At 34.0% G+C, this 26,430-nt stretch overlaps 1 protein-coding gene across 21 annotated transcripts in view; it reads right to left on the reverse strand.

The window, feature by feature from the left end:
* ROBO2 (roundabout guidance receptor 2) overlaps positions 1 to 26,430 on the reverse strand; it is a 1,716,380-nt gene that overhangs the window by 103,035 nt on the left and 1,586,915 nt on the right. For all 21 annotated transcript variants that reach the window (XM_086675717.1, XM_086675722.1, XM_086675715.1 and 18 more), the window contains 2 exons: positions 9,221 to 9,345; positions 3,998 to 4,169 (listed from right to left, as the gene is read on the reverse strand). In XM_086675717.1, the coding sequence (XP_086531843.1) occupies positions 3,998 to 4,169; positions 9,221 to 9,345 (297 nt within the window). The remainder of the gene's footprint in view (positions 1 to 3,997; positions 4,170 to 9,220; positions 9,346 to 26,430) is intronic.

The following is a 26,430-nucleotide window of genomic DNA, read 5'->3' on the forward strand; positions in this document are numbered from 1 at the left end:
GGGTGATACAAATAGGGAGTCAATTGGATGCAAACTTTCATCCAGAACTTATTAGAACACTACATAATAAAGCTGACATGTCCATCCATGTCCAAGTGAGGCTTTCTTAAGAGAAAGTTCTGTATTCAGCATAGAGTTTGGTTAGCTACCCAAAATATTTATGTATGTTTCTATTACATTTATGATATAATTACCAAAAATCTTTACATCATATATAAACACGAACTTCCACAGAAAGGAAAAAAAAAGAATGGTGGATTTTAATGATTTGATGATTGCTAAGCAACTATGAGGAGAAAGTGGCTTTGAAGAAAGTAATCTTGTGTTAAATGTACGTAATCAAAATATCATTTTGCTCATTAATACTCTAATAGTCTTAGTCCACAGCTTTCATGAATAAAAGTTTATATGATTAGCTATTTCCCAATCCATATGCATCATATTTACTATTAGAATTCATGGTTTGGGGGGAAAAACATTAAATTAACCAGCACTTTTATAGCCTACCATGAGAAAGACAACCAATTTTAATTTAAAATAGAAGTTATGAAATAGATCCACTGCATGTCAAAATACAGTGGATTTTCAATCACACTAACACTACTACCTCAAAATATATATTACAATGTGTGCTTAGGTCTGTGTGTGTATGTGTGTGTGTGTATGTAAATAAATATATATTTGTAAATGTACACATATACATAAATATATATGTATGTAACAACCTTATAAAAACCTAAGAAAACAATAAAATTTTGTTTGTATATTATTTGTAAAGAAAAATTAGAACCAGTTATTTCCTGATTTTCTTGATCAAATTCTTCATTTTAAAAATAAATAAAATAATCTTCAGATAGTGTGAAAATACGATATACACCAATACTGACTCATCTAGCAGTAACTGCACAAACTGATATTCAAACTGAATATTCATGGAAATTACTTGCTTTATGGGTCATAAATAGAAGGCCAATTCACAAAATATTATAAATGATTTCTAAATTTAATGAGAAAAATGGGTTTGCATTACCAGGGTAGAATCTATTTATTCAATTTTAAATATTCCTACTCCTTTGTTTCAATTTAAATATCTCTACAGAATTCAGGTAACTTCTCATGGCCTGTTTTTATTTTTATATCCCTGAAATCATTAGATACAGCCAAGGACATCTAATTAGTTTCTTTCTTTTTTATTGCTCAAATGAGTAGCTCAAAGTCTTTTTAATGAATTTGATCAATAAAGTAATTGAAAATCTCCTGGCCAGAAGGAATTTTCAGTTTCAAAGATGTTATGCGTGAGAGATGACCACAGGTTTCCATGACACTGAGGTGAAAGGTTAAATGAACATTTAGGGTTTCCAGTGATCTGTGAACAACTCCACGGTTTTCTCTATGCATTATCAATCCTCAATAAACCATTCATATAAGATCATGGTGTGACATTTATTGTCAATATAATATATAAATACATTTCTTCTTTCCAGTCCCTTTAGATTCTATTGGCTCTACTCAGAATTCTCATTACAATTTTCTCATTCTCTGAGATACAGAGCAAAAGAAAAGAAGAAATGAACAGTGCCAATGAATTAATGAGAAGGTCTTCTAAAAGGATATTTTGAAATTCAAGTATATTGAAGCATCTTCATTCAATCTATAATCAGTAAAATTATCACTCAACAGAACATTTCATCACCATTAGCAATCTCATCTTATATGAACACTTGAGTTAAAAATACTTCCCAGAAAGGAGTTTAAGTGCAAAAATGTAGCAACAGAAACATCTCTATGGATGTTTTGCTTGTTTCTCTGAACACAACATACGTTTTTATTCTACACTGGAATTTCAATTGACTCTAAATTGCCCTGGGTCACACCCTCCAAAAAATGTTCCAAATGAAAATGATAGCTCATGTACCATTAAATTGTTAACCAATCTGAAAAATTCAAAACTATGAATAGAAGCAAAGTCATCAGCCAATGTGGCAAGTTAATATTAAGAAACAGTTATTTATAATAATAGTGTCTGTGTGTGTGTGTATGTGTTTATGTCTTGAAGTTAGAATTTTTTTTACTGTCAAAATCAATAACTCTATAACCTTCATTCAATGTTTTTGCAAAAGGATCTTCACTTTGTGATTGCTTACTTAAGTAAAAATCAATGTAGGAATTAATATTCAAGCCAGTTATAACAAAATGTTCACAGTCATTCCAATCATCAGGTTTAAACTTGTTTATCACTCTTTTACTTTGAACCTCAGAAACAAAGCTAGAATAACTACTGTTCCATGAGATTATGTCATCAACCAACACCAGGAAAATAAAAGTCTTCCTTTTCATTGCATCGGACATGATTCGGAATATCTGTCCTATCAATCGGCTCTTCTAATTCATCAATTTTGCTTTCTAAAATATGGTTTGCCTTTTACATAACAATTTCTTTATTTAGAAATGTTTTAGAGTCTGTCCTTTGTAAAATAATATAAGCAGCTAGATTAACGTGGAGGTCTTCAGGATTATGTTTGGAATATCTTTTATATATATCATATATATCATTATATATATCATATATATCATATATATATCATTATATATATATCATATATATCATATATATATGGTATATATATATATGATATATATATCATATTATGTATGTATGTATGTGATATATATATCACATATATATCATATTATATGATATATATCACATATACAGTATATTTGATATATATATCATATATATATAAAACAACTTGGGCTATGGCCAGAATATCTTGTTTTCCCAGTATATGTACCTGGATATTTTTGTTAATGGTAGAAAATACATGGACTTTAAAAGGATGAATAATTATCTTTTATTTCTTTTAAAAAAATACATAGGTATTAAGGATCAAAACTCTTGCCCATATAAAGGAAGAATTTCTTAGCATTGTTACTCTTGAACCTGACTTCTTTCAGTTTCATGACAGGTCTCTGCAACATCAGCAGGTACAGCTATTAATGACTGAATGTTCCCTCGGCCAATGTTTGTCTGTTCCATTCATTCCTATTCCTAACATGGTGGTGAATCAGGCAATATCATGGACAGATATTTAAAAAAATATTTCCTTTCTATTAATTTTAAATTACCACATAATATACATGTAAGTTTGATTTATAAAAGTGCATCAAATTTCATGAGCAGAGAAGGAAGAAAATCAAAGAGGTCACAAACCAAAATTCTTGAATCTCAGAAGTCAGCATCAAGGGAAAATAAAAACCTCACAAACCTCAGAATATAGGAGAACAAGAGAGAATTTTTGTTTAAGTCATCACAGAACAAGGCTTAAATTCATCTAAAGTATCTAAAACTGCCTACCTATCAATTGTGACAAATAAGCAATCAGGGGAGAAAAAACAGATTATGAAAATCACTATATTTTTTTCAACTATCACTATAAATGTAGCCGTTTCAGTTAAGATTTATAGTACATATGTACAAATAAAAAATAACAATTTTAGGATCCATCAGTAGTTTGGAAGGTATTTAATTAATTTACCTTAGTGAATGAATAATTAAAAAGTCATAGGATATCATAATGTGATTAGCTAACTGAAAATTCATCTGTTTCCATTGATAATATTAAACATGACATCTCTTCCTCTTTCATGAAATAAAATTATTAATGTCCATCAGAAGCGATCATGTCAGCATAAGACTAAAAACATATACAGATGACATTATACACACGAAGTATGATGTCATTTATTTAAAATAAGGCATCATTCTATTTTTAAGAATAAAATAGATAATCTTTGATATTCTTCTTTGGGAAAGCAAATGGTATTAAATCAAGGAGAACTAGAAACTGTTAAAAATGTTATTTTACCTAGAGTTAAACTTAGAAGATAAGCATTCATTTACATAGTTAGCAACCCAAAAATTTCACTTGGTTAAAATGGATCTTGAAATAAAAAGTACTATTTTCCTAAGACAAATCAAACAACAATATCGCACCATCAGTAACTTCCAGTTGAGCTTTTGCTAAAATGCTTCCAGCCACAGTTAGGGCCTGGCAGATATAATAACCCGCATCCGATCGCTGAATGTTGGTTATTGTGAGGTCTCCAGTTGGCGAAACAGAGCATCTACTGTTGGGTTGCTGGGGTTGGTTTGGGAAAAGCAAGTTCTGTGGAAGAAACACAATCTCATCAATATCTTTTCCCATTCAGGAGGACAATTACATTAACAATGGCTATTATGATTACTGGAATATTGTTGGGAAAAGAAAATAAAGTTATTATAAAAATATGGTGTTGAAATGACTAAATGCCACATAGTGTTTCACTGGGAACTTTTTCCAAATCATGCAAAAATAACATGCTCTAAGAAGTCAACATGCTCTATTCTGAAGGAATAATCCTTTAAAATACCTGGATCTTTATCTTAACCATTTACTCTCTCCCTGACTTACTGCTAGTTACTCAATATCTTTGAAACATGATTTACTCATCTGTAAAATGGGCATAATAATGACTCTCATCAGACATTGTGATAATGTGGAATGTAACTTAACTATGCATGTGAATTATGAACTGCATATTACTAAGGAATGCAAAATCGATTTCCACTTATCATTTTGAATACTTAATGTAATTATCTGAATTTCTCATAAAGGTATTCAAAAGGGTGTGGCCGCGGGGCGCCTGGGTGGCGCAGTCGGTTAAGCGTCCGACTTCAGCCAGGTCACGATCTCGCGTTCTGTGAGTTCGAGCCCCGCGTCGGGCTCTGGGCTGATGGCTCGGAGCCTGGAGCCTGTTTCCGATTCTGTGTCTCCCTCTCTCTCTGCACCTCCCCCGTTCATGCTCTGTCTCTCTCTGTCCCAAAAATAAATAAACGTTGAAAAAAAAAAATTAAAAACAAACAAACAAACAAACAAAAAAAAAAACAAAAGGGTGTGGCCGAGACTGACAGAGAGAGACAGCCAAATCTTCTCCTGCTATAAGATTTCTGCATATTGTAACAGGTTTTTTTTAAATATTTATTTTGAGAGAGGGGGTGGGGTAAAGAAAAAGGGAGTAAGAGAATCCCAAGCAGGCTCTGCACTCTTAGCACAGAGCATGATGTGGGGCTCGATCCCACCAAATGTGAGATCATGACCTAAGCCAAAATCAAGAGTCGGACGCTTAACTGAGTGAGCCACCCAGGTGCCCCAAGTAACAGCTTTGAAAGGAGGTAGGTTTAAACAATACCATATATGCAAGATTAAGCAAGTCATTGAAAATAAAAAGGAGATGCATAATGCTTCTGAAGTGTGCATGTGCCCTTAAAGAATTTCATAATATGGACTTTTTATGAAAAATTACTTTATTATACATCTCACCTTAAACACAAGCAGCTTAATCATAAAACTTGGAAAGTCCCTATATGGGAACAGTAATGTTAACTTGGATGACCCATGTTGCTTTACTGTTGTTCAATTAGGTAAAACATTTGGGTATAACAAATCATATTGAGATATGTTTCCAGGTTGGATTATAAATAAGAACATATCAATTTTTATGTTGTATTTACTTACAAAAAAGCACATTATAACCCTCTGGGATCTGTTTCTCGACATAGTAATTAATTTTCCAGGTTTGTAATTAAACAGTTTCAATACGTTACAATCAGGAGGTAATAACATTCAATTAAAGGCCTAAGACACATTTTCACCTTAAAATGTTTTTACCCTTGAAGTAATACCAATGGAAGAGGATAAAATAGGGTATTAACACTTTTCAATTACGCTAAATGACTTTAATCCTACGAATGATGTCCTACTTTAATTAGAAGCTCTTCTCTTTATTGCAACATGATGGATGTCCACTTTATTAGATTTGAGTGTGACACTATAAGCCCACTTTACATAAACATTACCATGTTATTAAGCCCTTTCTAAAAGAACTGATGTTTGCAAGCATGTCAGGAATATAATTTCAAAATGCTATTGCCCTCCTATAAAACTTGTATTACTATATAAGGCTCGACATTTTCATGTATATGAAACAATTTGAGAACAAGCTAATTCTCTTGTGGAATCCAAATATATTACTGAAATAAACCACCTAAAAAAGGGTCTACATTTTAAAGCTACTTGCAAATGATACAATAACTCAAAGTATGCACTTTCCTGCAATTAGCCATTAGAATACTAATTTACATAGTACTAATACATCAGATAGGCTTAATTCTCTCTGGGATCTCTTCCTCTACAACGTAATATCAGTCCACCTTCTAAATGATTCGTTGACATGGAAAATGGCATATGATTGAGGTTAACCCATCATCTTTATTCGCTGCTTGTGTGACATAGGCACAAGAAAATGGATTGCAAGCAAAACCCAGGAATTCTACAGAACTCCTCTTGCCTTGAAGTGGCTGGGCATCCTATTAGTGCTAATAGGCATTATCAGCACATATTGAGGAATATGGACCATTAAGTCCAGGCTCTTAACTCTCTCTACTGATGGAGAGTCATAGATCACTGTAAAAATTGGATACTGGAGACAGTAAGACCAATTTATTTTTCCTAATATTCCAATTCATAATTTGAAACTTTACAATTTGCTCAAGCAATTCACTTTTATTCTCATTTACAGTCTCTCTCTCTCTTTCTCTCTCTGATGCAAGGGAGATAGATGAAGATAAGAAAACCAAACCTACGGACATAGTCAAATCAAATTATCTAACTGGAATTTTTTTCCAGAGATTAATGTCTCTGGGATTACATGCCACTTTGTCAAATAACAGCAAAAGAAGTACCTTAATGCTATTAGATTACTTTAAAAAACATTAAAGCAGAATGTAGCATATTTAAATATCATGTTTATTGGGCCACAGGACCAAAACATGTTCTGTTTTGACCAAAACGTTATGATGCAATATCTTGTGTCAACCTAGAGCTATTTTAGGGCATGATATTTACACATGATATAGCTGTATCTATATAATAACAACATATATAATAATGGGATTTGACTCAATACATGGATTTAAAGTGTAAATTTGCAACAATCAAGTTTCTCTACATCATTATATTTATAAAATTGATAAATAAATAACATATTCATATCACTATGTTTGCTATCAGTGGCTTAAAGGAGTAACTTTTATGGACCCCATAGCCCCCAGGGTGGGTGAAGGGAGGGAGCTACAGGAAAGAGAAAGGATCTTGTAGAGCTACCACGGCTCTGTAGGGTTCACCCATCCTAGGTTTCTCGAACACTGTGTGAGTCTGGGGCTTGGTGAGGGGCAGTAGTGTCCGGGCAGTGGGGGAGTTCAGGTCCTGGCATCCCTGGCCTGAGCAGAAGTATGAACTTGCCACTTCAGCCAGGATACAGGGGAGGCACTTCACATTCTCCTCGTTTCTAACATCTTGTCAGACCTTCATAATGTGCAAAGCAGTTTCACGTAGAAACCAACTTAATCAGGTAATCCTCATAACTTATGCAAAGTAAAATGTATTATTCTCACACTTTAGATTAAGAAAAGAAGCTTCAGTGAGGTTAAATAGTGCTATAAAGATCGCACAGTCATAAGGAGGGAAAATGGCTTTTGAATTCTTTCCTTTTTCAAGGTGTTTGTGTGTGCACGTGTGCACACACATGTGTTATAACTCTTTCATGTTGCTTTATACTCACTTTAGAGTTCAGGATGTTTTCATCAAAAAGCAAATTTTAAGTGAAGAATCAAGAACTTTTGTGAGTAGAAATCTATTCAGTCACTAAGTAATTTAAAAAAATGAATATTAAAGCCTGGAATAGTTCTTTTTTTTTTTTTAAGTCTATTTATTTATTTGGTGGGGGGCAGAGAGAGAGGGAGAAAGAGAATTCTAAGCAGGCTCTGTCAGTGAGAAACCTGACGTGGGGCTTGAACACATGAACTGTGAGATCATGAACTGAGCCCAAATCAAGGGCCAGACCATCAACCGGCCGAGCTACCCAGGCACCTCAGGCCTGGAACAGTTCTGATGTGGGATAAAGCAATGGACAGCACTTCATCTCATCTTTCCATCACTGCCTTTACATCCCATAAATCATAAGGGAAGTGAATCAAACAAGGAGCTTGAGGAAAGGGAGAAAAACAGTTTGTCTATCTTATACTGAGTTGCTAAAACTGCTAGTTTTGGGTAGTACGGGAATGTATAGGAATCGATGACATTTAAAGATGATGATGAAGTCAAACATCCTGATGCTTCTCTACTCAGATAATCATACATAAATTCTGACCAACAGGTTTTTTTTTTTTAACATAGCCTAAAAATCTACCATTTTTAGATTTCCTCAGACTCTTAATCATGGTTCTCATCATTCCCCAGGAAATTCTTCCAGAATTTGGACTAACAATAACAGGGGCTGAAATCTCTTTCTGAGAACTGTATGCCTCCTTGAAGATGATTCTGGAAAGTCTACAACAAAAATATCTCTGGGTCCTTTAGGAACTCACTGGTAAGTCCTTAGGCAAAGAACAGTTTCTAGTGTAAGCTAGAAATGCCATTCATTGCCTGAGAACCTAGAGGCCAAGTGCTTGTCCAAGTTTGGACCACGTTGTAAGTGAAAAAAAAAATAGTGTATTAAATTGAGTCTGAAAGGCCATGCCACCCAGAGATAGCCATGAGTGGACAAACCAGGGCACGGCAAAGAGCAGACAAGTGTTGGCTCCTTCTGGTATATAATGTGTTATATACCCCACTATGAAGGAACCCAGAAGAGATGATGGAAGTAAATACTTCTCCCACTCTTAAATGGAAGTATCCTTAAGTTACCAGTAAAGAAAAGGTATTTATACTATCTGTCCATGAAAGGGGATTGAAACTGGTTTCTAGGTGGACTGATAAAGGAAATATTGTTTGGCCGTTTTACATGTGCCTGGGATAGTCTAAGCACTTTTTATATACAAACTCATTTAATAATCCCAATTCCACTCACTGCAAAGAAGTAAAATTATTTTTCTGTTCAGAGATTTTAAGTAGCTACAGATTAGACTTTTTCAGATAATTTAGAACACAGAGTTGTACCTATTCTTTTTAAGAGACAAAATTTTGGACAACTCACACTAGACAATAAAGAACATTATATTTGAGCATGTTCTCTCCTTAGAAATAAAATAAATACATCATTGATAGCAAGAAAAGCCAGACAAAGTGAGGAGCACCAGAGATAGGAGGGGTTCAGAAGAACAGTCAAAGTTCACACTCACCTGGCTGCCTTCTTTTTGCCAAAAAACAGCTGGCTGGGGGTTTCCTTTAGTTTCACAGGGAAATGTCACTGTTCGACCTTGAGCAACAATCTGATCTCTTGGCCTAACCACAAACTGTGGAGGAGCTATAATTTAAAAGGAAAGAAAGTATATAAATATCAACCCTTGACAAAGAAAAAGATATCAGAGAAAATCTGGCACTACATGGATGGCTCAGTGCCAGACAGAAGCTACAGTTTTTATTTTATTTTTTTTTTTATTTTGTGAAGCATTTTCCAAAACATGATGGGGAAAGGAGAAGAGCACTCTATAAAATATAAGGAAAAGAAAAGTAAATTTATCAGTAGACATTTTCTAAATGTCGTATATTATTAATCCTGTAGCTCATATATTTGCATAGGAAAATAGATTTTTAATGATGTTCTAATGTTTTTAAGGAAAAACATGGTTTCCCAATTTGGTTTTGTGTTTTGCATAGATAAAGGTAAAAAAAAAAAATCACTTCGTTATACAAGTATGTCTTCTGAAATTAGTCTATTCACAAATATTGGCCATTCCTATATTATTTGTAAGACGTTGTTCTATGTGCAGAGATACCAGAAAACTTAAAATATAATTCCTATCCTCAAAGTGTTTATAATCTAGAATTGAAGAGTTAATGTGTTGAAGACATCAAAGGATTGAAGAGCTGGGAATTAAATACAAATATAACTAATGATATAATGTCATGTATGAAAGTAGTTGCTTCTACTTAATTCATTTCATTTAGATAAATAAGCATTAGTCAGACAATTACTATGTTCCCCTACAGGACACTAAAGATACAGAGATAAAAAGTATCTATCTTGCAGCTTTCAAGGAACTCACAACCTACATGATGACAACAGCAAAAGGAAGGTAAAACAATGATCTAAAACCATGCTAAGTTCAATGATTGATGTGCTTTCAGAGCACAGCACAGAGGTATCCCATTCTGTTATGGCAACTACGAAAGGGTTTTTGCAGAAAGTGCACATCATGGGGGCATTAAGGAATGGGCAGCATTTAGGGAAGTGGTGAAATGAACACATTCCAAGCAAGGAGTTTACTGAGCAAAGTGCAAGAAGCAAGAACACATCTCGTGTACACTGTGTAATCTGGCAGAAATGAAGGGTCCAGGTTTTGTAAACATCATTGGCTAAAAACGATGGATTTGGATACAGCCTAAGAAAGTCTTTGAGAAGCCCAAGTGGGGATTTTCTTCAGGCTCTTTCTACGCTAAGGAATGCTCGATGCAAAGCAAAATCATTGGAAATTTTAACCCTCTCAGGAATAAGATATGGATTGTGAGGGAGGCACATCAGTCAACAGAGTAGGAAGTCTGGTTGGAAGATGAGGGAAATGACATAGGCAGAGATAATGAGACCTACACATGAGTAGCTCCATTAGAAAAGAGAATAAAATGATGGGGGTAAAAATCCTAAGGAAGTTCAGGTTTAAGTTGGGAGTTAACTGTAAAAAGAAAGAAGAAAGTGAAAGACAGGAGACAGTATAACTGGAAGTTTTCACAATGACATCTTCTACATATCAAAGCCCACTCCTGTTGAAGAAAAAACAGCGTATTTATTCCATGACTTTTCTCATCATCTGTTTACACTTTAAATCATTGCTGATGCTGAAAAAACTTAAGACCAAGAAAAAAACTTTAAAATCAACGTTAATTTTTAAAACCTGCTCTACATGGCACCCATCCTAAAATGTGAACTCTAAAAACAATTAGAACAAAAAAATGACATTCAATAAAGGTCTTTACCCAAAATTCTTTCAGCCCTTCAGGAGTACACAAAAGCAGGTCCAAGAACAGAGTAAATGTAGGGTAGCCTCACACATATAACAAATTACTCATTCTTACAAGAATGCTAGTATAGAAACAGCAGCCACATTTTTTTTTTTTTTAATTCACTGAGATTTGTAATGACTTATTTTTTGGTGTTCTATTAGACTGCCTCCCAACTTGACACATTCAACACATACCCCAGGGAGAGCGGGAATAAATCTACTAAGTGAAATTTTCTTCTATAACTATAGATAACAGAAGACTCAGTCTAACGGGATGGAGAACCCAGATTTATGGATCTATTTGAAGAGAATGTGGTTTATGTTGCCTTGCATTTTCAGGAGATTACTTGCCTCTTACAATCTTCTTGTTATTTCTACACAATTTCACTGAATCAGCAGATACATTGATTTTTGTTCCATGTTTTCTAATAGGAATGATAGATTAAATCAATGTTACAAAATTACTTCAGGGACAACTCTTAAAACATTGCAATGTCCATTTTTCAGGGAAGAGGTGAAACTACCAGATTATTTACACCAAACAAGACTTAAGATTGGTCTCTATCGTCTGTAATATCCAAGAAAGTAATGTGTACTAAGTAAAATTTAATGATCAAATATAGTTCCCACTTCTTAGTAATCCTATGAAAGACAAGTTTAGTGCCAATATGGACACTAAACCAGAAGTATTGAGTAACTTAGCTTGTATCTCATTAAATAAAAAGTAGATTTAGTAAAAATCATTTAACAGTATGATAGAAGTCACATATTCAGCTTATTTGTTCATTTGTATTGCTTTGGCTCACATAACTAGTTAGTAAAATCTTACAGCTCCATATGTGCTATGAAGCCTCTTCCTTATATAATTAATTTTTAAAATGAAATAACCGAGAATACACATGATTGAAATCATCAAATGAAACACCAAATTACAAAAGGAAAATATATTTTATAGTTTTCAGCATATTATGCCTACTCTGTATCTATCCATCTATTTCAGTAAAATTAACATCTATACTTTAATTATAACTACAGATTTCCTTAAATTTTTAAGCTTTTAAGAACTTGTTAGTAGATGAGTGATTTTGCAAAATGCTTTTGGAGTCTAGATCCTATAATTTTAACCAGCTGCTAAAAGATACCCCCCAAAAGGACTGGCAAATGACCACATCAATCTCTCTGCTTTCCTGAAAAGATAGGATTCATTCATTTATTCATTCAAAATGCATTGATTGCCTACAAATTATGAGACATTCTGTTTGGTACAGAGGACGGAAAGCCAAATAAAAAATCAGCAGAAACTCCCAAGTAAATAAGTAAATAAACACAAATACAGAAGAGTATGATTTGTATAATAATACAAATAGCAGTGGGCATTGGGTGAGAAAGCTTGGAAAAGCAGCAAACAGATCAGGTGATGAACATGGAAGAGGAAGATGCCGGAAAGGGCTATGGTTGAGTTGTGTTTTGAAGCACAAGTAAGAGTTCACTGGATGAAGAGAAGCAGGTCACTTGGAACAGACAGAAGCAGACATAAGGCAGAGACACGAGGGGCTGGATGTGTTAGTGGAGGGTAAATGACCTTAAGAATAAAAAAAATGGAGATTCAAAAGTGTTAGAGGGACAGATAATTTGTGCTAAAATAGCTTAAATTTTGCCCTGAAAGCTATGGATACCTGTTCAAAAATGTTGATGCAAGAAAGATGTAATAAAATTTGTGTTTTAGATAGAATGTTCTTTGTAAAAGAGAAAGGACAGATGTGAGGCTGGAAAATCTTAGCAAGCCGGGCAGAAAATCCAGTAGAGGGCCGTTAGTCATGGTAGCAACTAAAGAGAACATTTCATCAGAACTCTTAAAGGACAAAGAAATTCTGCAATATTACAATGTAATATCTGCTAATAATGATAGACCCTAAGAAGGCAGGGAATCCATTTTTTTTGAGTTTTTACCCAATACCGAACTTTTTGAAAGACCTCTAACAAAATACTCTCAGCATTTGTGTTGTTCATGCTGTGAAGTACTCTTTCACATGATGTTTACTTATATTGTATTTTTATTCCAAATTATTATAAATATACTCCACTTCTAATGTACCAAATAGTTTCTTATCACCAGAACTTAAGCCACACTGGAATGGGACTCACCTTTATCATTTCTAAAATTAAACAAACAAAAATAAACATATCAAAGCCAAGCAAAAAAATTCAAAAGTATTTAAGTCTCTGAAAATGTACATCCTTTCCTATTGTCACTTTCATTTGGACCACCAAACAAATTGCATCAATCACTTTTACTTCTGTGGACTCTGTCTGCTCAAGATCTATATTGCAATCTTCTGTGAAGGGATATCAGCTGAAGGAATTTATTTTTGAGGTTTTAAAATGAAAAACTGCATCAATAATTCTTCTGCTAACATTTCACATTTTCAGTATTTCTGCCAGGTGGCAGTGAAAATGGTTTGAAAAGGCAGTGTTTGGCTGAAGGTACCAATGGGAGGGAGTAGACAGAGAGGTGGCATTTTATCAATACAGCACGGTAGCAAAAAGTGTGCTATACATAAAATGGATTTTCTATGATGCTCTCATTATACATAAAAAAACATGATTGGGTCCTCAGGATGACAATTCAAAACACACATTTAAACCCAATGTGAATTAAAGAGGTTGAGTTATAAACTCCAGAAGAATATGCTACTTACAGAAATGGCAATTCTCTTACATATTTCTAAGACAGAAGACTATAAAATACATATTTATATCCTCTCTAAAATCCAAAAGCAGTAGACAAATCTTTTGTGGCTGCGATGTAATAACAGAGTTGCTTAATCTGTTAAATGATTATACCTTATTGTTACAGCTGTAACAAGAAGTGAGATGAAGAAAACAGTGGTACAATTCAGTGTTCAATTGATACTCACAAGTTAAAAACAATAGCTTTAGAGGAAGAACGTGTTGTGTGCTTTCCAGAGAAGTATACCCACATGTAAAAAGGTCAATTAAGATTAGAGGTCTGGTATTGTTCACTTGAAACTGCATTTTTGAGAATTTAAATACAATGCACAGTAAATTAGATTTGATTTCTGCTAAATTATGCTTTGATACTGCATTCAGCCCAAGCTGGCTTCAATCAAAGTCACGCTACAGCTCTGTTATGCTAATGCCCCGCTGGTGGAAGTGAGTGGGTGTTATGGAAATCAGATGGCTGAACATGAGTAGGAAGCATAGGCCATGCATGAGGTGGGCTTGGGGATGAGGGGATGAGGGAACCAAAGGTTAATCACATCATGTTCCAAGTTGTTTTTACAGGAAAATATGACTTTCTATGGCAGGCATGAACATGGAGATAGTCATGCAGCCGTTGCATACATTAATATGTGACAGGATAGTTACAGGCACACTCAGCAGATCTTTCTTTGGGTGTAATTTTTGCTTGACTGAATAAGCTTCTTATTCTGTAACAATAAACATTTTGAAATATGTATCTTAAAGAAGTAGAACATGTTTTTTGGCTATTTAATATTTTTTTGCTTGTTAAATTCTAAAATATTCTATAAGCATGTTTGAAAAACACACTCATTTGTCATATGCTTGTGTTAAATATTTGTTGAGTCATAAATTGCTGAATACAACAATAATTAACATTAATTGAGTGCTTATTAAATGTCAGGGAGTATGCCAAACCATTTGCAGGCCTTGTCTCACTTAATATTCAAAGAACCCTATGTCTTAACTACTACCATGATGATATGAAGATCACAAACTAGATCCTATAAAGGGAACACAGGGTTTTCAAGATTAAAGCACGAGATTGGAGAACAGGTTTGACTTACGGTGCATCTAACACCATTGTTGGAACTCTTAAACACTGAGCTTTTAGATTAATTTATCTGACTTCAAACCACGATCTGGCTAAAATTTGTCATCTCTAGTACCAAACAGAAAGGTAAGAATTATACGCTATGGATTCCAATATGGCATAATGATGTTAAAATCATAACATGTTTTTCCTAAATATTTGCTTTGTTAAAGTAGCAGAAAACCTATGATCTTACTGTTTCTGTACTACTTAAAAGTACAACCTTTCTTAAATATACTTATTTCACGTCATTCTTTATTCAAAAACCTACAGTGTTTTTTTCTAGAGCTTGCCCTTGCAATGCTTGCAAATTATGCTCCTCAGTGAAGCATTCTGGCTTCCATTCACTGGCCCAAAATTTCACCATCCTGACTCTCATCCCAAACCGACTCCAGTATTTCAGCAGAACAGCCTCCTTTCAATCACTCCCACATGTATTTTCTTGTTCTTGTTCACCCATCTTGTTATCTATTATCCTTTGATCCATTTTGTTAACAATGATTAACCTGAACACACTCTACATTGTACTTTTCTTGTGTTCTTTCCACTTTAAAGTACCTGCTCTTGCTTGCATGGCTTTTTTTTCCTTTATTTTTCCCCCTGCCTAGGTGTCTTCCTGGAATAGGGGAGGAGTATCATTTTGTGTTGAAATGGTATCTTTATTTGGCCTGGAAGAGCCTCAAATAGGGAACACTAAATGAGTGTCTTGAAAAAAGAAGAAAAAAGAAAGAGAGTTCTTGATCTCAAGCAAATACTCAATATTTTTTTCCATCTTATCATACCAGAAGGATATGACAATCTTATCATACCAGAAGGATATGACACACTCCCACCAGCGACAGTGACTCACTATTGTAGTAATTTGGTGGAGGCATGCCAAAGAAAATACGTTGTTTGTAGAAAATCTCCCAACTGATTCTGATATGCCCCTCTGTAGAGAAGGCCCCCCATTGCACATTGGAAATTTATGACACAAAGACTATCAATGAGTAGCCACCATGTGAGAGTGATAAAAGCAATGCAGAAAAACAGAGGAGTTGTGTAACAACCAATTCTAGATGTTGTTGCAAAATATTAGTTAATAGGCTTACCTCCCCAACAATAAAGAGTGAAAAGTCATTTCATTAAAATGCAATATGCAGCAGGAATAAGAGATGAATATTTACTTAGTTTATCACCAGAACAGACTGACTTCTAATTGATAAATGATTGTTTCTTCAACCTATTTAATTCTGTTTAATTTTTACTATTTAACACTTCATTTGACTTCAAAAGAATTTCTGTTAGTATTATTGGAAATGCATAATGCCAAAAAATATTTGATTTGAAGCTTATTAACACATAATTCATCTCAGAGGAAGCAATGCATTTATAATGGAAAACATAATTTAGGTATATTACATTTATAAAGTTTGTTTAATCACATTTTATCCATTTGTCATTATTCTCAAGGAATACAAGTGATCAACTTGCTAAATTACCTACCTTTCCAGTTAATCTCTTTCTTGCTGAATCCATGGCAATAACTCTTCTAGAAGAGTGCTATATCTTCTTTCTTAGTATCTTACTTCTGGCTAATGTTAAAAATTCTTATTCCATGCTAAAATGCCAGTATCTATACCTTTTATTTTCACAACAATCTAATAATCTAATAATTGTCTATCCATATATGTGCATTTCAAAAATCTAGTATCTATCAATCATCTATTGATCATCTACATATATAGATATACTTCTTTACTGTCTAAATGAAAAGGTAAAAGTACTAAATGGCATGCTGCTTTCAGAAACATGAAAAGAAAAGTAAATGTCCATACGCAATAGAATGACTACAGGAAATCACAATTCTTATGTTCTTCACCTATTCAGACTTTGCATTCTACTCTACCTATGAAAGGTCTCACATACACACATTGCATTCAACCCTGTATGAATAAAGACTTGTAACAATCATGAAGCTATTACTCTTTACATTTTTGAAGTGCTTTTATTAGTCTTTAATTTTTGAAATATTCTTGGGGCGCCTGGGTGGCGCAGTCGGTTAAGCGTCCGACTTCAGCCAGGTCACGATCTCGCGGTCTGTGAGTTCGAGCCCCGCGTCAGGCTCTGGGCTGATGGCTCGGAGCCTGGAGCCTGTTTCTGATTCTGTGTCTCCCTCTCTCTCTGCCCCTCCCCCATTCATGCTCTGTCTCTCTCTGTCCCAAAAATAAATAAAAACGTTGAAAAAAAAATTAAAAAAAAAATAAAAAAGAAATATTCTTTAATTTATTGATTATGGGAAGACTACTTTTTGAGGATTCAAAAATAGCTAGAACTCTAAAAGTAACTCATGGCCATTCGAAATCTGATGATCAAATGAGGCCATTGAGTTAGTCAAATGAATTATACAGTGTGACTATGAAATCATGTAAGAGGCCTTCTATATATGTGTAGGAAGCAATTCCAAAGAGGGTTGAAAGTACCAACTTTTAGTAGTAAGTGTGACACCCACACAAAAGTATGCATGTTTGGTAATAGCGGTTAAAAATCATTTTTTGAAAAAATTATAGTCACATAATATACTTCTCCTTGAAAAGGAAAAATAATATCAAAATGAAATAATTCTATGATTATAGAGAGTGACTAGAATGCCTTTGAAAAGAGTAAATTCATTTGGTTCAAAATATCTTGACATTTGGATTTTATGGGCAAGCACAGAAAAACAGTGTTATGATAAACAACTATATAAACATAGCTATTTTGAATTTGGTCCTAATTTTTTTTTTTAAGACATCACACCGTTGGAAAACACCATGGTAATAAAATCATGCTAGAAATGAATTCAGATATTGGTTGGCACTTTCAACTCATAATACTATTCAATTATTTTAAACAAACAGTTTTTGGTTTTATTTTGTGCTAGGAGCTGAAGGTTCTAAGATCTCTGTCCTCTGGAACTCACTGGTACCATGGAAACTCACATGGAAACAATCAAGTCTGAAGCAACATGAGGAACATGAATGAGGGTTGTAATAAAGGATGTCCTACCATTATGACAATAACTTAACTCAGTCTGTCTCCAACAATTGGGGAAAGCATGAAGACAGGAGGAGAGAGAGAAAGAATGAGGGAGAGAGAGAGACAGGTTGAATTGTTCCTTGGAAATAAAGTAGATAAGGAAGGGAAAGTGGGATTCACAGAGGGAAAAAGGCATGCATTATATTACAGATCTGTTTCTCAGACTGCAACAATTATTACCCTGACCAACCTACATGACAACCTTTGACACATCAGTCTGTTTGTTGAAGTGAAGGATTATGTTGCTAGAACCATGAATCTTTTCTATGTAAATAATTTTCATTGGTTTTAGCAAGTCCAATTTAATCCTCTAATGGTATTAAATATTTCTGCATTGCAATACATGTAATAGTTAATTCCAAAAGTAATAATTTGGACAGGCTCAAAGATAATTTTAAACTTTATTATGTTCCAGATTACCACAATAGATTTCATTCTGATTTTAGGTTAAGTACAGGAAATCAAGTAACTACAGTAAATAATTCTGAGATTCAACATGCAAATTTCATAGACCTTCCAAATTCTACAAAAATTATAAATTAAGAATACTTACAAAAATCTGTCAAAATTTTAAACAAATTTTGAATTGTCGAGCACATGTTACTATATTATTCTGTCCATTACCAATAGTAGTTTTACTTCTGTACTTGCTTTCCTGATTGACTAAAATACTGAGAACCAAATAAAATTTTGTTTTCTCTAAAGGATTTCACATTCTCAAAAAAAAAAAAAAAACTTTTAACTTAAAAGCTAATGAATTATCAAATAAGGCAATATTTACATTATATTTTATATCTCATTTTTTACCAACACAGAGAGAATAGTTTAACGAGTAATGAAAAACACTTATCTAGATCCTAACCTGGGAAAACTAGACTTTTCACACTGCAGATAGAAGGGGCCATAAATATGGGGGTGAGAAGGGGATTCTTCAAGTAAATGGTGAGACAAGACATCCATTTTCACTCACTTAAACTGTCAACTTGCCAGAACTGTCATGTCAGCACTTGAGCTAAACCATGAAGGCTGATCACATCCCATTATCTCATTTTTTTTAGAAAAAGATTGCATGAAGATGCCAATCAGAAAAAAAAAAAAAAAAAAAAAAAAAAGGAAAAGAAAAGAAAAAGAAAAAGAAAAAAAAAAGGAAAAAAGGACTTGGAACTAAGAAACAAATGTACTGATGCTGAAGGGCTGCTTAGTTAACGGAATTTTAATATGCAACTGCAATGTTTCTTAATAACATTAATTACACGCTTAGTAAGGCACCATCCTAACTCATTAGTGCCTTCTTTTTGTTGTATTTTATCTCCTACCAGCAGAATGGGGACTATGTGATTGGCCTGTTACCATTAATGTTGCTTAATCTTTTTATAGCACTATTTAAAGCTGCTTGCATAAACATTTTCTAGGCAAATATTACCTATGTATGCATATGTGTGTATCAATTAACTGCACCAACATTTGGCGTGCCCCTACCACATGTAAGTGTTATGCTAGACCTAGAGGCAGCAGAAAGATAAATACAACAATGTATTTACTAACAAAGAGCTAATAGTTGTGTAGGGCAGATGAAAATAATATCCCTAATAAATCTGGAAAGCAATGCTTGCCATAAGAGAGATTTTAAAAGCCATTCAGATATATTTTAACTCAAAATGTAATTTAACTTGGTAGCTTATATATTTTTAATGCATCTAATTATGTACTATTCCCTTGAGTGGCATTTAATATGTTTAAATAAGTAGAGTCATAATTCAAATGTCATGCATATAATTTTTAGGTGTAATGCATATCATAATATCTGTTTTAAGGTACACATATACACACATATATGTATCATGATATCTCTCTCTGTCTATAAGGTACTATTACTTATATAAGTGAAAATTTTGACTTTCTTATAAGGTGAGACTAAAATGTTCATGCTATTTTTTTCTGGCAATAGACAGGGAAATCTCTTAATATTTATTTCCTAATGCTATTTCAGTCCAAAGTATTATCTTATTTTGATGTTTTGTATTTATAGTACTTTAATTTTAACTGCTTAGTTAATACGTTTAGTGTTTATTTTATTCTTATTTGGAAAAACTCCAACATTAATGAGTATTTAAGTTTTTTTGATACTCGGGTTAAGATAATAGAGTAAAGGTTCATTGTTCCACTTTCCTCTATTTACTACAAGAGAAACTAATAATGTAGAAAAACTACCATAGCCCCAAACCACAAATGGTGAACTACCCTTACCAAACACAGTCAAGTCTGGAGAAAATGAGGAAGTTTGGTAAATACCAACTAGCCTCCATCCACAGCCTATCAATACCAATTTCACAAAAACTACGTCAATGGTGTGAAAGTCCATCCCATGGATCTTAGATGAGAAGAAGAAAATTTAGAATCAAGAAGGAGACTTGGGAAATAGATGTGACTTTGTAGACAACCAGTTACAATTCAGAAGTTGAGGAAAAGGTACCAAAGGAAAGGAAAAGCCAAGCATACTGTTAATGGACAAATTGTAGGGTGGCCTCCATGAACTTCACTTACTGGAGAAACTCCCATGATTATGTTACATGACAAAAGGAATTATGTAAATGTAATTAAGGTTACTACTCAGTTGACCTTAAGATAGAATAATGACCATGGGTCTAACCTAATTACACGAGAGGTTTCCATCAGGAAATTTTCTCTACCTCCTAACAGAATGGGGAGTCAGAGAGATATAGAGCAAATCATACGAAAGATTCAACAGATCATTGCTGACTTTGAAGGTTGTGGGGGTCATGTGCAAAGGCTAGCAATTGAACTGTGAGCAATCCGTTGCTGGCAGTCAACAAGAACATGGGGACTTTAATTCTACAGACGCAAAGAACTTAATTCTGCCCACCAACCTGAATAAATTTTTGAACTGGATTCTTCAGGAGAGTTTCCAGAGAAGAGCTCAGCCTGGTCAAAACCCTGTTTATGGCCTGTGAGATGCTAAGCTAAAGACTTAGATGAGCCTGTTTCAACTCCTGACCTAGGAACTGTAGCCTAATAAATGGGTGCTAATGAAGTTGCTCAATTAGTGGTAATGTGTTATGCAGTAGTGGAAAACTAATACACCTAAAAATCATTTTTTATTATGAAGCAGTAATTATGAAGAAAAATGAAGAGAAAATTTCATATGGAATACAGAGAGCTTATAACTTAAAAGAGATTTGCTGTGTACCACCAGGAACACCAGCATACCAAGAAGAAACAACTTCTTTTTTGATAAAATATTCAAGACGTCAGGCCTAGTACAGATTACTGAATGACCCTGGTACTTCCCACTTTCTCTTCTCCAAACATGCAAACTCTAATCTTCAGCAGTTAACTAAATGATTAATAATCAGGTAGGGCCTAAAACAGGATCTATATAGAACAAAATAAAACAAACTATACAGTAACTAAATGTGTAATTATTGACAGAAAAAAACATATTCAATTAATAAAAGAAAGAAAAAGAATCTCTATCGTCAAAAAATTACCCAAAGAAACACAGAAATACTTTATACTAGTTGTCCATAGACTAAATGAAATTTCATACAACAGGGTCTCTCTTTTTTAAAAGAATCAAATTAAAAAAAAATCTTTGAAAAGGAATAAAAGAGCTCAAAGGCAACTGGAGGTGAAGAATATTATATTTAAAGTTAGTAAGGAACAAAAGAGAAAATAAAATTAAGAAATGAATATATTTGGAAACACAAAAATGATAACTGCAGTTGAAACAGGGGGACAATATAGGAATTCAGAAATCAGACAATATGGGGAACCAGGATGGCTCAGTTGGTTAAATGTCTGACTCTTGGTTTCTGCTCAGGTCATGATCTCTGGTTCAAGAGTTTAAACCCCACCTCGTAATGCCAGTACAGAATCTGCTTGGGAATTCTCTCTCTCTCCCTTTCTCTCTGCCCCTTCCCTGCTCGTGTTCTTTCTCTCTCTCTCTCTTTCTCAAAATAACTAAATTTAAAAAAAAAGAAATCAGACAATATGAAATAAAAATGATGACTGAACTGAATCAATTATTATACTGAACTGAATAAATACGGAATTAAGATAAAGAAAGCCAACAGAACTCATGGGAAAAATTAGCCAAAGATAAAAGAGAAGAAAACACTCTTCAAACAGAGTAAATTACAGCATGAATCTGCAGATTTGAGGGGCTTGTATTCTAAGAATGTTACTTACAGGGTGACCAGAACCAAGATATAATCCAGCAAAGTTATGGAAGAAAGGACTACACTGGTATTCAAATAGTAAAATGGAATCTCAGCCAAAGATAAAAATATTCTACAAGCCTCAGACTTCACTATAGTAACATTCCAGTACTAAAGCAACCCAACATTTTTGCTAAGTTCTGAGAAAAAATATGACTCGATAATTTTATACCTATCTTCTTCAGAGGCAATGAACAGACATTGTCCAACACACAAGGCCCTTGAAGAAGAATCAAGTCAGTGACGAAAATCATCCAACCATGAGAAGTAACTACCACTTGCTTTTCACTTTAATAATTAGCATTAGCTTATTTTAAACGTTTCTCATTATGGAAACTGTTGGAATGTACAAGACAAAACAGAATGCATTATTTTTTTACCTCCTATTTAATCAAAACATATGGAGCAATGAAAACGCGATGCTCAATAAAAATTAAATTGGACTCTGCATAAGGTAGCTAATTAGCGCCAGGTGCAGGAAACATTAAGTGCTTGTAGGAGGGAGATGATTACCTCGGGTCATGGGGTAACAGCTTGTCCAAGGAAGAAAGTCTGCAGGGAATAAAAGTATAGGTTTCCTTTCAAGACACACTCAGGATGCCTTTTGCAGAAAAGTGGATCTTGACATGAAAGGGTTCATATATAATACCTACATGTTTTCTGATTTAAAAAAAAGAAAGCCTGGAATATTTCCAATACTAAGTTAAATTATATACAGCACATAACATTTTCCAGATTTCAAGGTGGGTAGAGGGTGGTGGTATCAAAAATATCAATTGCCTTATTCTGTAAGTAATGTCTACTTTATAATTTTTCCTGAATGAATTTTTCAATTACTCACTTTTTATTGGATCTCTTGGTGGTCTCAGTAATGTGCTTTAGAGCATGTTAAAACAAAACTGCACTTCAGTTCAAAAGAGATTTTTCTAAAAAGAGGATAGAATTATTTTTGTGTTTAAGCAGTGAAAACATTGAAAAAGCAATGTGCCTATAGATCTTTGTTTAGAACAGTGGCTGCTTCTTTTAATTAATAATAACAACATGGAAATTTTGCCTAAAACATATATATTTCTAAATACCTACAAACTCTGCTGTGGCCAGTCATGTTCTTCCATCAAAATAACACATCGTTTTGAGTCACTAAATAAGGAAATATGTAGACGATTCCATAAAGTTGTGTATTGTCAGTTTGTTTCTGATGTTTTAAGCAAGTTTCACCTGATGCACACAGCTTTTCGTCTCCGTACTGGAGGCAGTCAGCATCTAGCATATGGTGTACATGATAGAAAACGGAGCAGGGCTCAACTTCACAAGCAAGGCAGCTGGTAGATTTGACAGTTCTTTTCCAAATTACTCATCATGTTTTGAGTTGCTGCTAGGAAAAAATGTGTTGCCCATCTCCAAAATAGATGTTCTTTTTTATTTTTAAGCTTGAGAAAGGCTTCCAATAGAAAATAAGACAGATGGGTATAGGAAGCAAGTTATTTATCCCTATTTAGACTATTTTCTTCTGTCAGTTCCCTTATCAGAACTTATCAGAAGAGTTTTCCAAATAAATGGATATTTCCACATTTTTTGCTAACTGTGTCCTATGATGTACTTTTGCATCTCATGTAAAGAATGACTCTGGAATAGTAAAATGTCAAAGCCGCGGGAAGGGCTGGCAGACATTTGATAATCAAAGTGTCCTTTGTCTAGATTCTGTGGTAACCAGCAAATATAAAAGTGGGATTAAAGGACTCTTTTCAGACGTTGATAACATTGCAGGCGAGGAAGTGAAATCTGGAGAATACTCTTCTTCATTGGCAAGTATGTGATTGTCTGCTTTCAGTAATGTCTCCCACACCAAGGATCCTCTAAATCAAGAGTTATTCCTACAATCTCAAAAATAGAGACCAGAAGGTGTTTATTCCAACTGCAAATTGCAGAGTTGCCAATTCTTTAATTCAAATGCAGGTCATAAGAGTTATACATATGGACAATACTCCCAGTTTGGGGGTTTATAATGATTTCTAAATGGGCTTTCCACCCATACTACCAAGTGTTTTCTTTTTTCTTTATCCTATATGTAATGTAATGATTGATTCTGAATCTTTACAGATATTTTTACATTTTAAAAATAAAAATTTACAAATTAAATTTAATTTACAAATTAAAATTTACAGTATTTACATACTCTGGAATCTGAATATATTTCTAATTTTCTTTCAAAAGCTTTATATAGGAACTATCCCTTAAATTTTCTCTAAATTTTATATACTTGGTGCATATTTCTTCACCTAATTTATATGGGACTTCAAGGCCAGATTTTTTCTCCTTTCTGTGGCTTCTACTTTGTTATATACCCTTTATGCTATCTCTATGAGCTTCAAAGTTGAAAAACTTATGTTTCAGTCCACTAACAAATACTAATATTAATGTACTTTGCAGACAACTTCAAAGTTGAAAAATGTGTGTCCTAGTCAACTAACAAATATTAATATTAATGCAGTTTCTATTATTTGAATATTTAATTTATGATTTACCTGATTTGTACCTTCTTACATTACAATAAAAGTTGGCATATCTATCACTCCTGAATTCAAATTCATGTAAAAAGTTTATGCAAAGATTCATATACACCTACAATGAAGCAACTGAAAGAAATCAAGGAATCCATCCCATTTACAATTGCACCAAAACCCATAAAATACCTAGGAATAAATCTAACCAAAGAGGTGAAAAATCTATACACTGAAAAGTATAGAAAGCTTATGAAAGAAATTGAAGAAGACACATAAAAATGGAAAAAAGATTCCGTGCTCCTGGGTAGGAGGAACAAATATTGTTAAAATGTCAATAATACCTAAAGAAATCTACATATTTAATGCAATGTCTATCAAAATAACACCAGCATTCTTCACAGAGCTAGAACAAATAATCTTAAAATTTGTATGGAACCAGAAAAGACCCCTAACAGCCAAAGCAATCTTGAAAAAGAAAACCAAAGCAGGAGGCATCAAAATCCCGGACCTCAAGCTATACTACAAAGTTGTAATCATCAAGACAGTATGGTACTGGCACAAGAACAGACATTCAGATCAATGGAACAGAATAGAGAACCCAGAAATGGACCCACAAATGTATGGCCAACTGATCTTTAAAAAGCAGAAAAGAATATCCAATGGCATAAAGACAGTCTCTTCAGCAAGTGGTGCTGGGAAAACTGGACAGCGACATACAGAGGAATGAGCCTAGACCACTTTCTTACACGACACACAAAAATAAACTCAAAATGGATGAAAGACCTAAATGTAAGACAGGAAGCCATTAAAATCCTTGAGGAGAAAGAAGGCAAAAACCTCTTTGATCTTGGCCACAGCAACTTCTTACTCAACACGTCTCTGGAGGCAAAGGAAACAAAAGCAAAAATGAACTACTGGGACCTCATTAAAATAAAAAGCTTCTGCACAGTGAAGGAAACAATCAGCAAAACTAAAAGGCAACCGACAGAATGGGAGAAGATATTTGCAATGGACATATCAGATAAAGTGTTAGTATCCAAAATCTATAAAGATTACCAAAATCTATAAATATTATCAAACTCAACACCCAAAAAACAAATAATCCAGTGAAGAAATGAGCAAAAGACATGAATAGACACTTCTCTAAAGCAGACATCCAGATGGCCAACTGACACATGAAAAAATGCTCAACATCACCCATCATCAGGCAAATACAAATCAAAACCACAATGAGATACTACCTTACACCTGTCAGAATGGCTAACATTAACAACTCAGGCAACAACAGATGTTGGCGAGGATACGGCGAAAGAGGATCTCTTTTGCATTGTTGGTGGGAATGCAAGCTGGGTGCAGCCACTCTGGAAAACTAAAAATAGAACTACCCTACAACCCAGCAATTGCACTACTAGGTATTTATCTAAGGGATACAGGTGTGCTGTTTTGAAGGGACACCTGCACCCCAACGTTTATAGTAGCACTACCAACAACAGCCAAAGTATGGAAAGAGCCCAAATGTCCATCGATGGATGAATGGATAAAGAAAATGTGGTACACACACACACACACACACACACACACACACACACACAATGGAGTATTACTTGGCAATCAAAAAGAATGAAATCTTGCCATTTGCAACTACATGGATGGAACTGGAGGGTATTATGCTAAGTGAAATTAGTCAGTCAGAGAAAGACAAATATCATATGACTTCATTCATATGAGGACTTTAAG

The sequence above is a fragment of the Puma concolor genome, chromosome C2, assembly GCF_028749965.1.
Source record: "Puma concolor isolate L17-30 chromosome C2, mPumCon1.1.hap2, whole genome shotgun sequence".
Classification (NCBI taxonomy): Eukaryota; Metazoa; Chordata; class Mammalia; order Carnivora; family Felidae; genus Puma; species Puma concolor.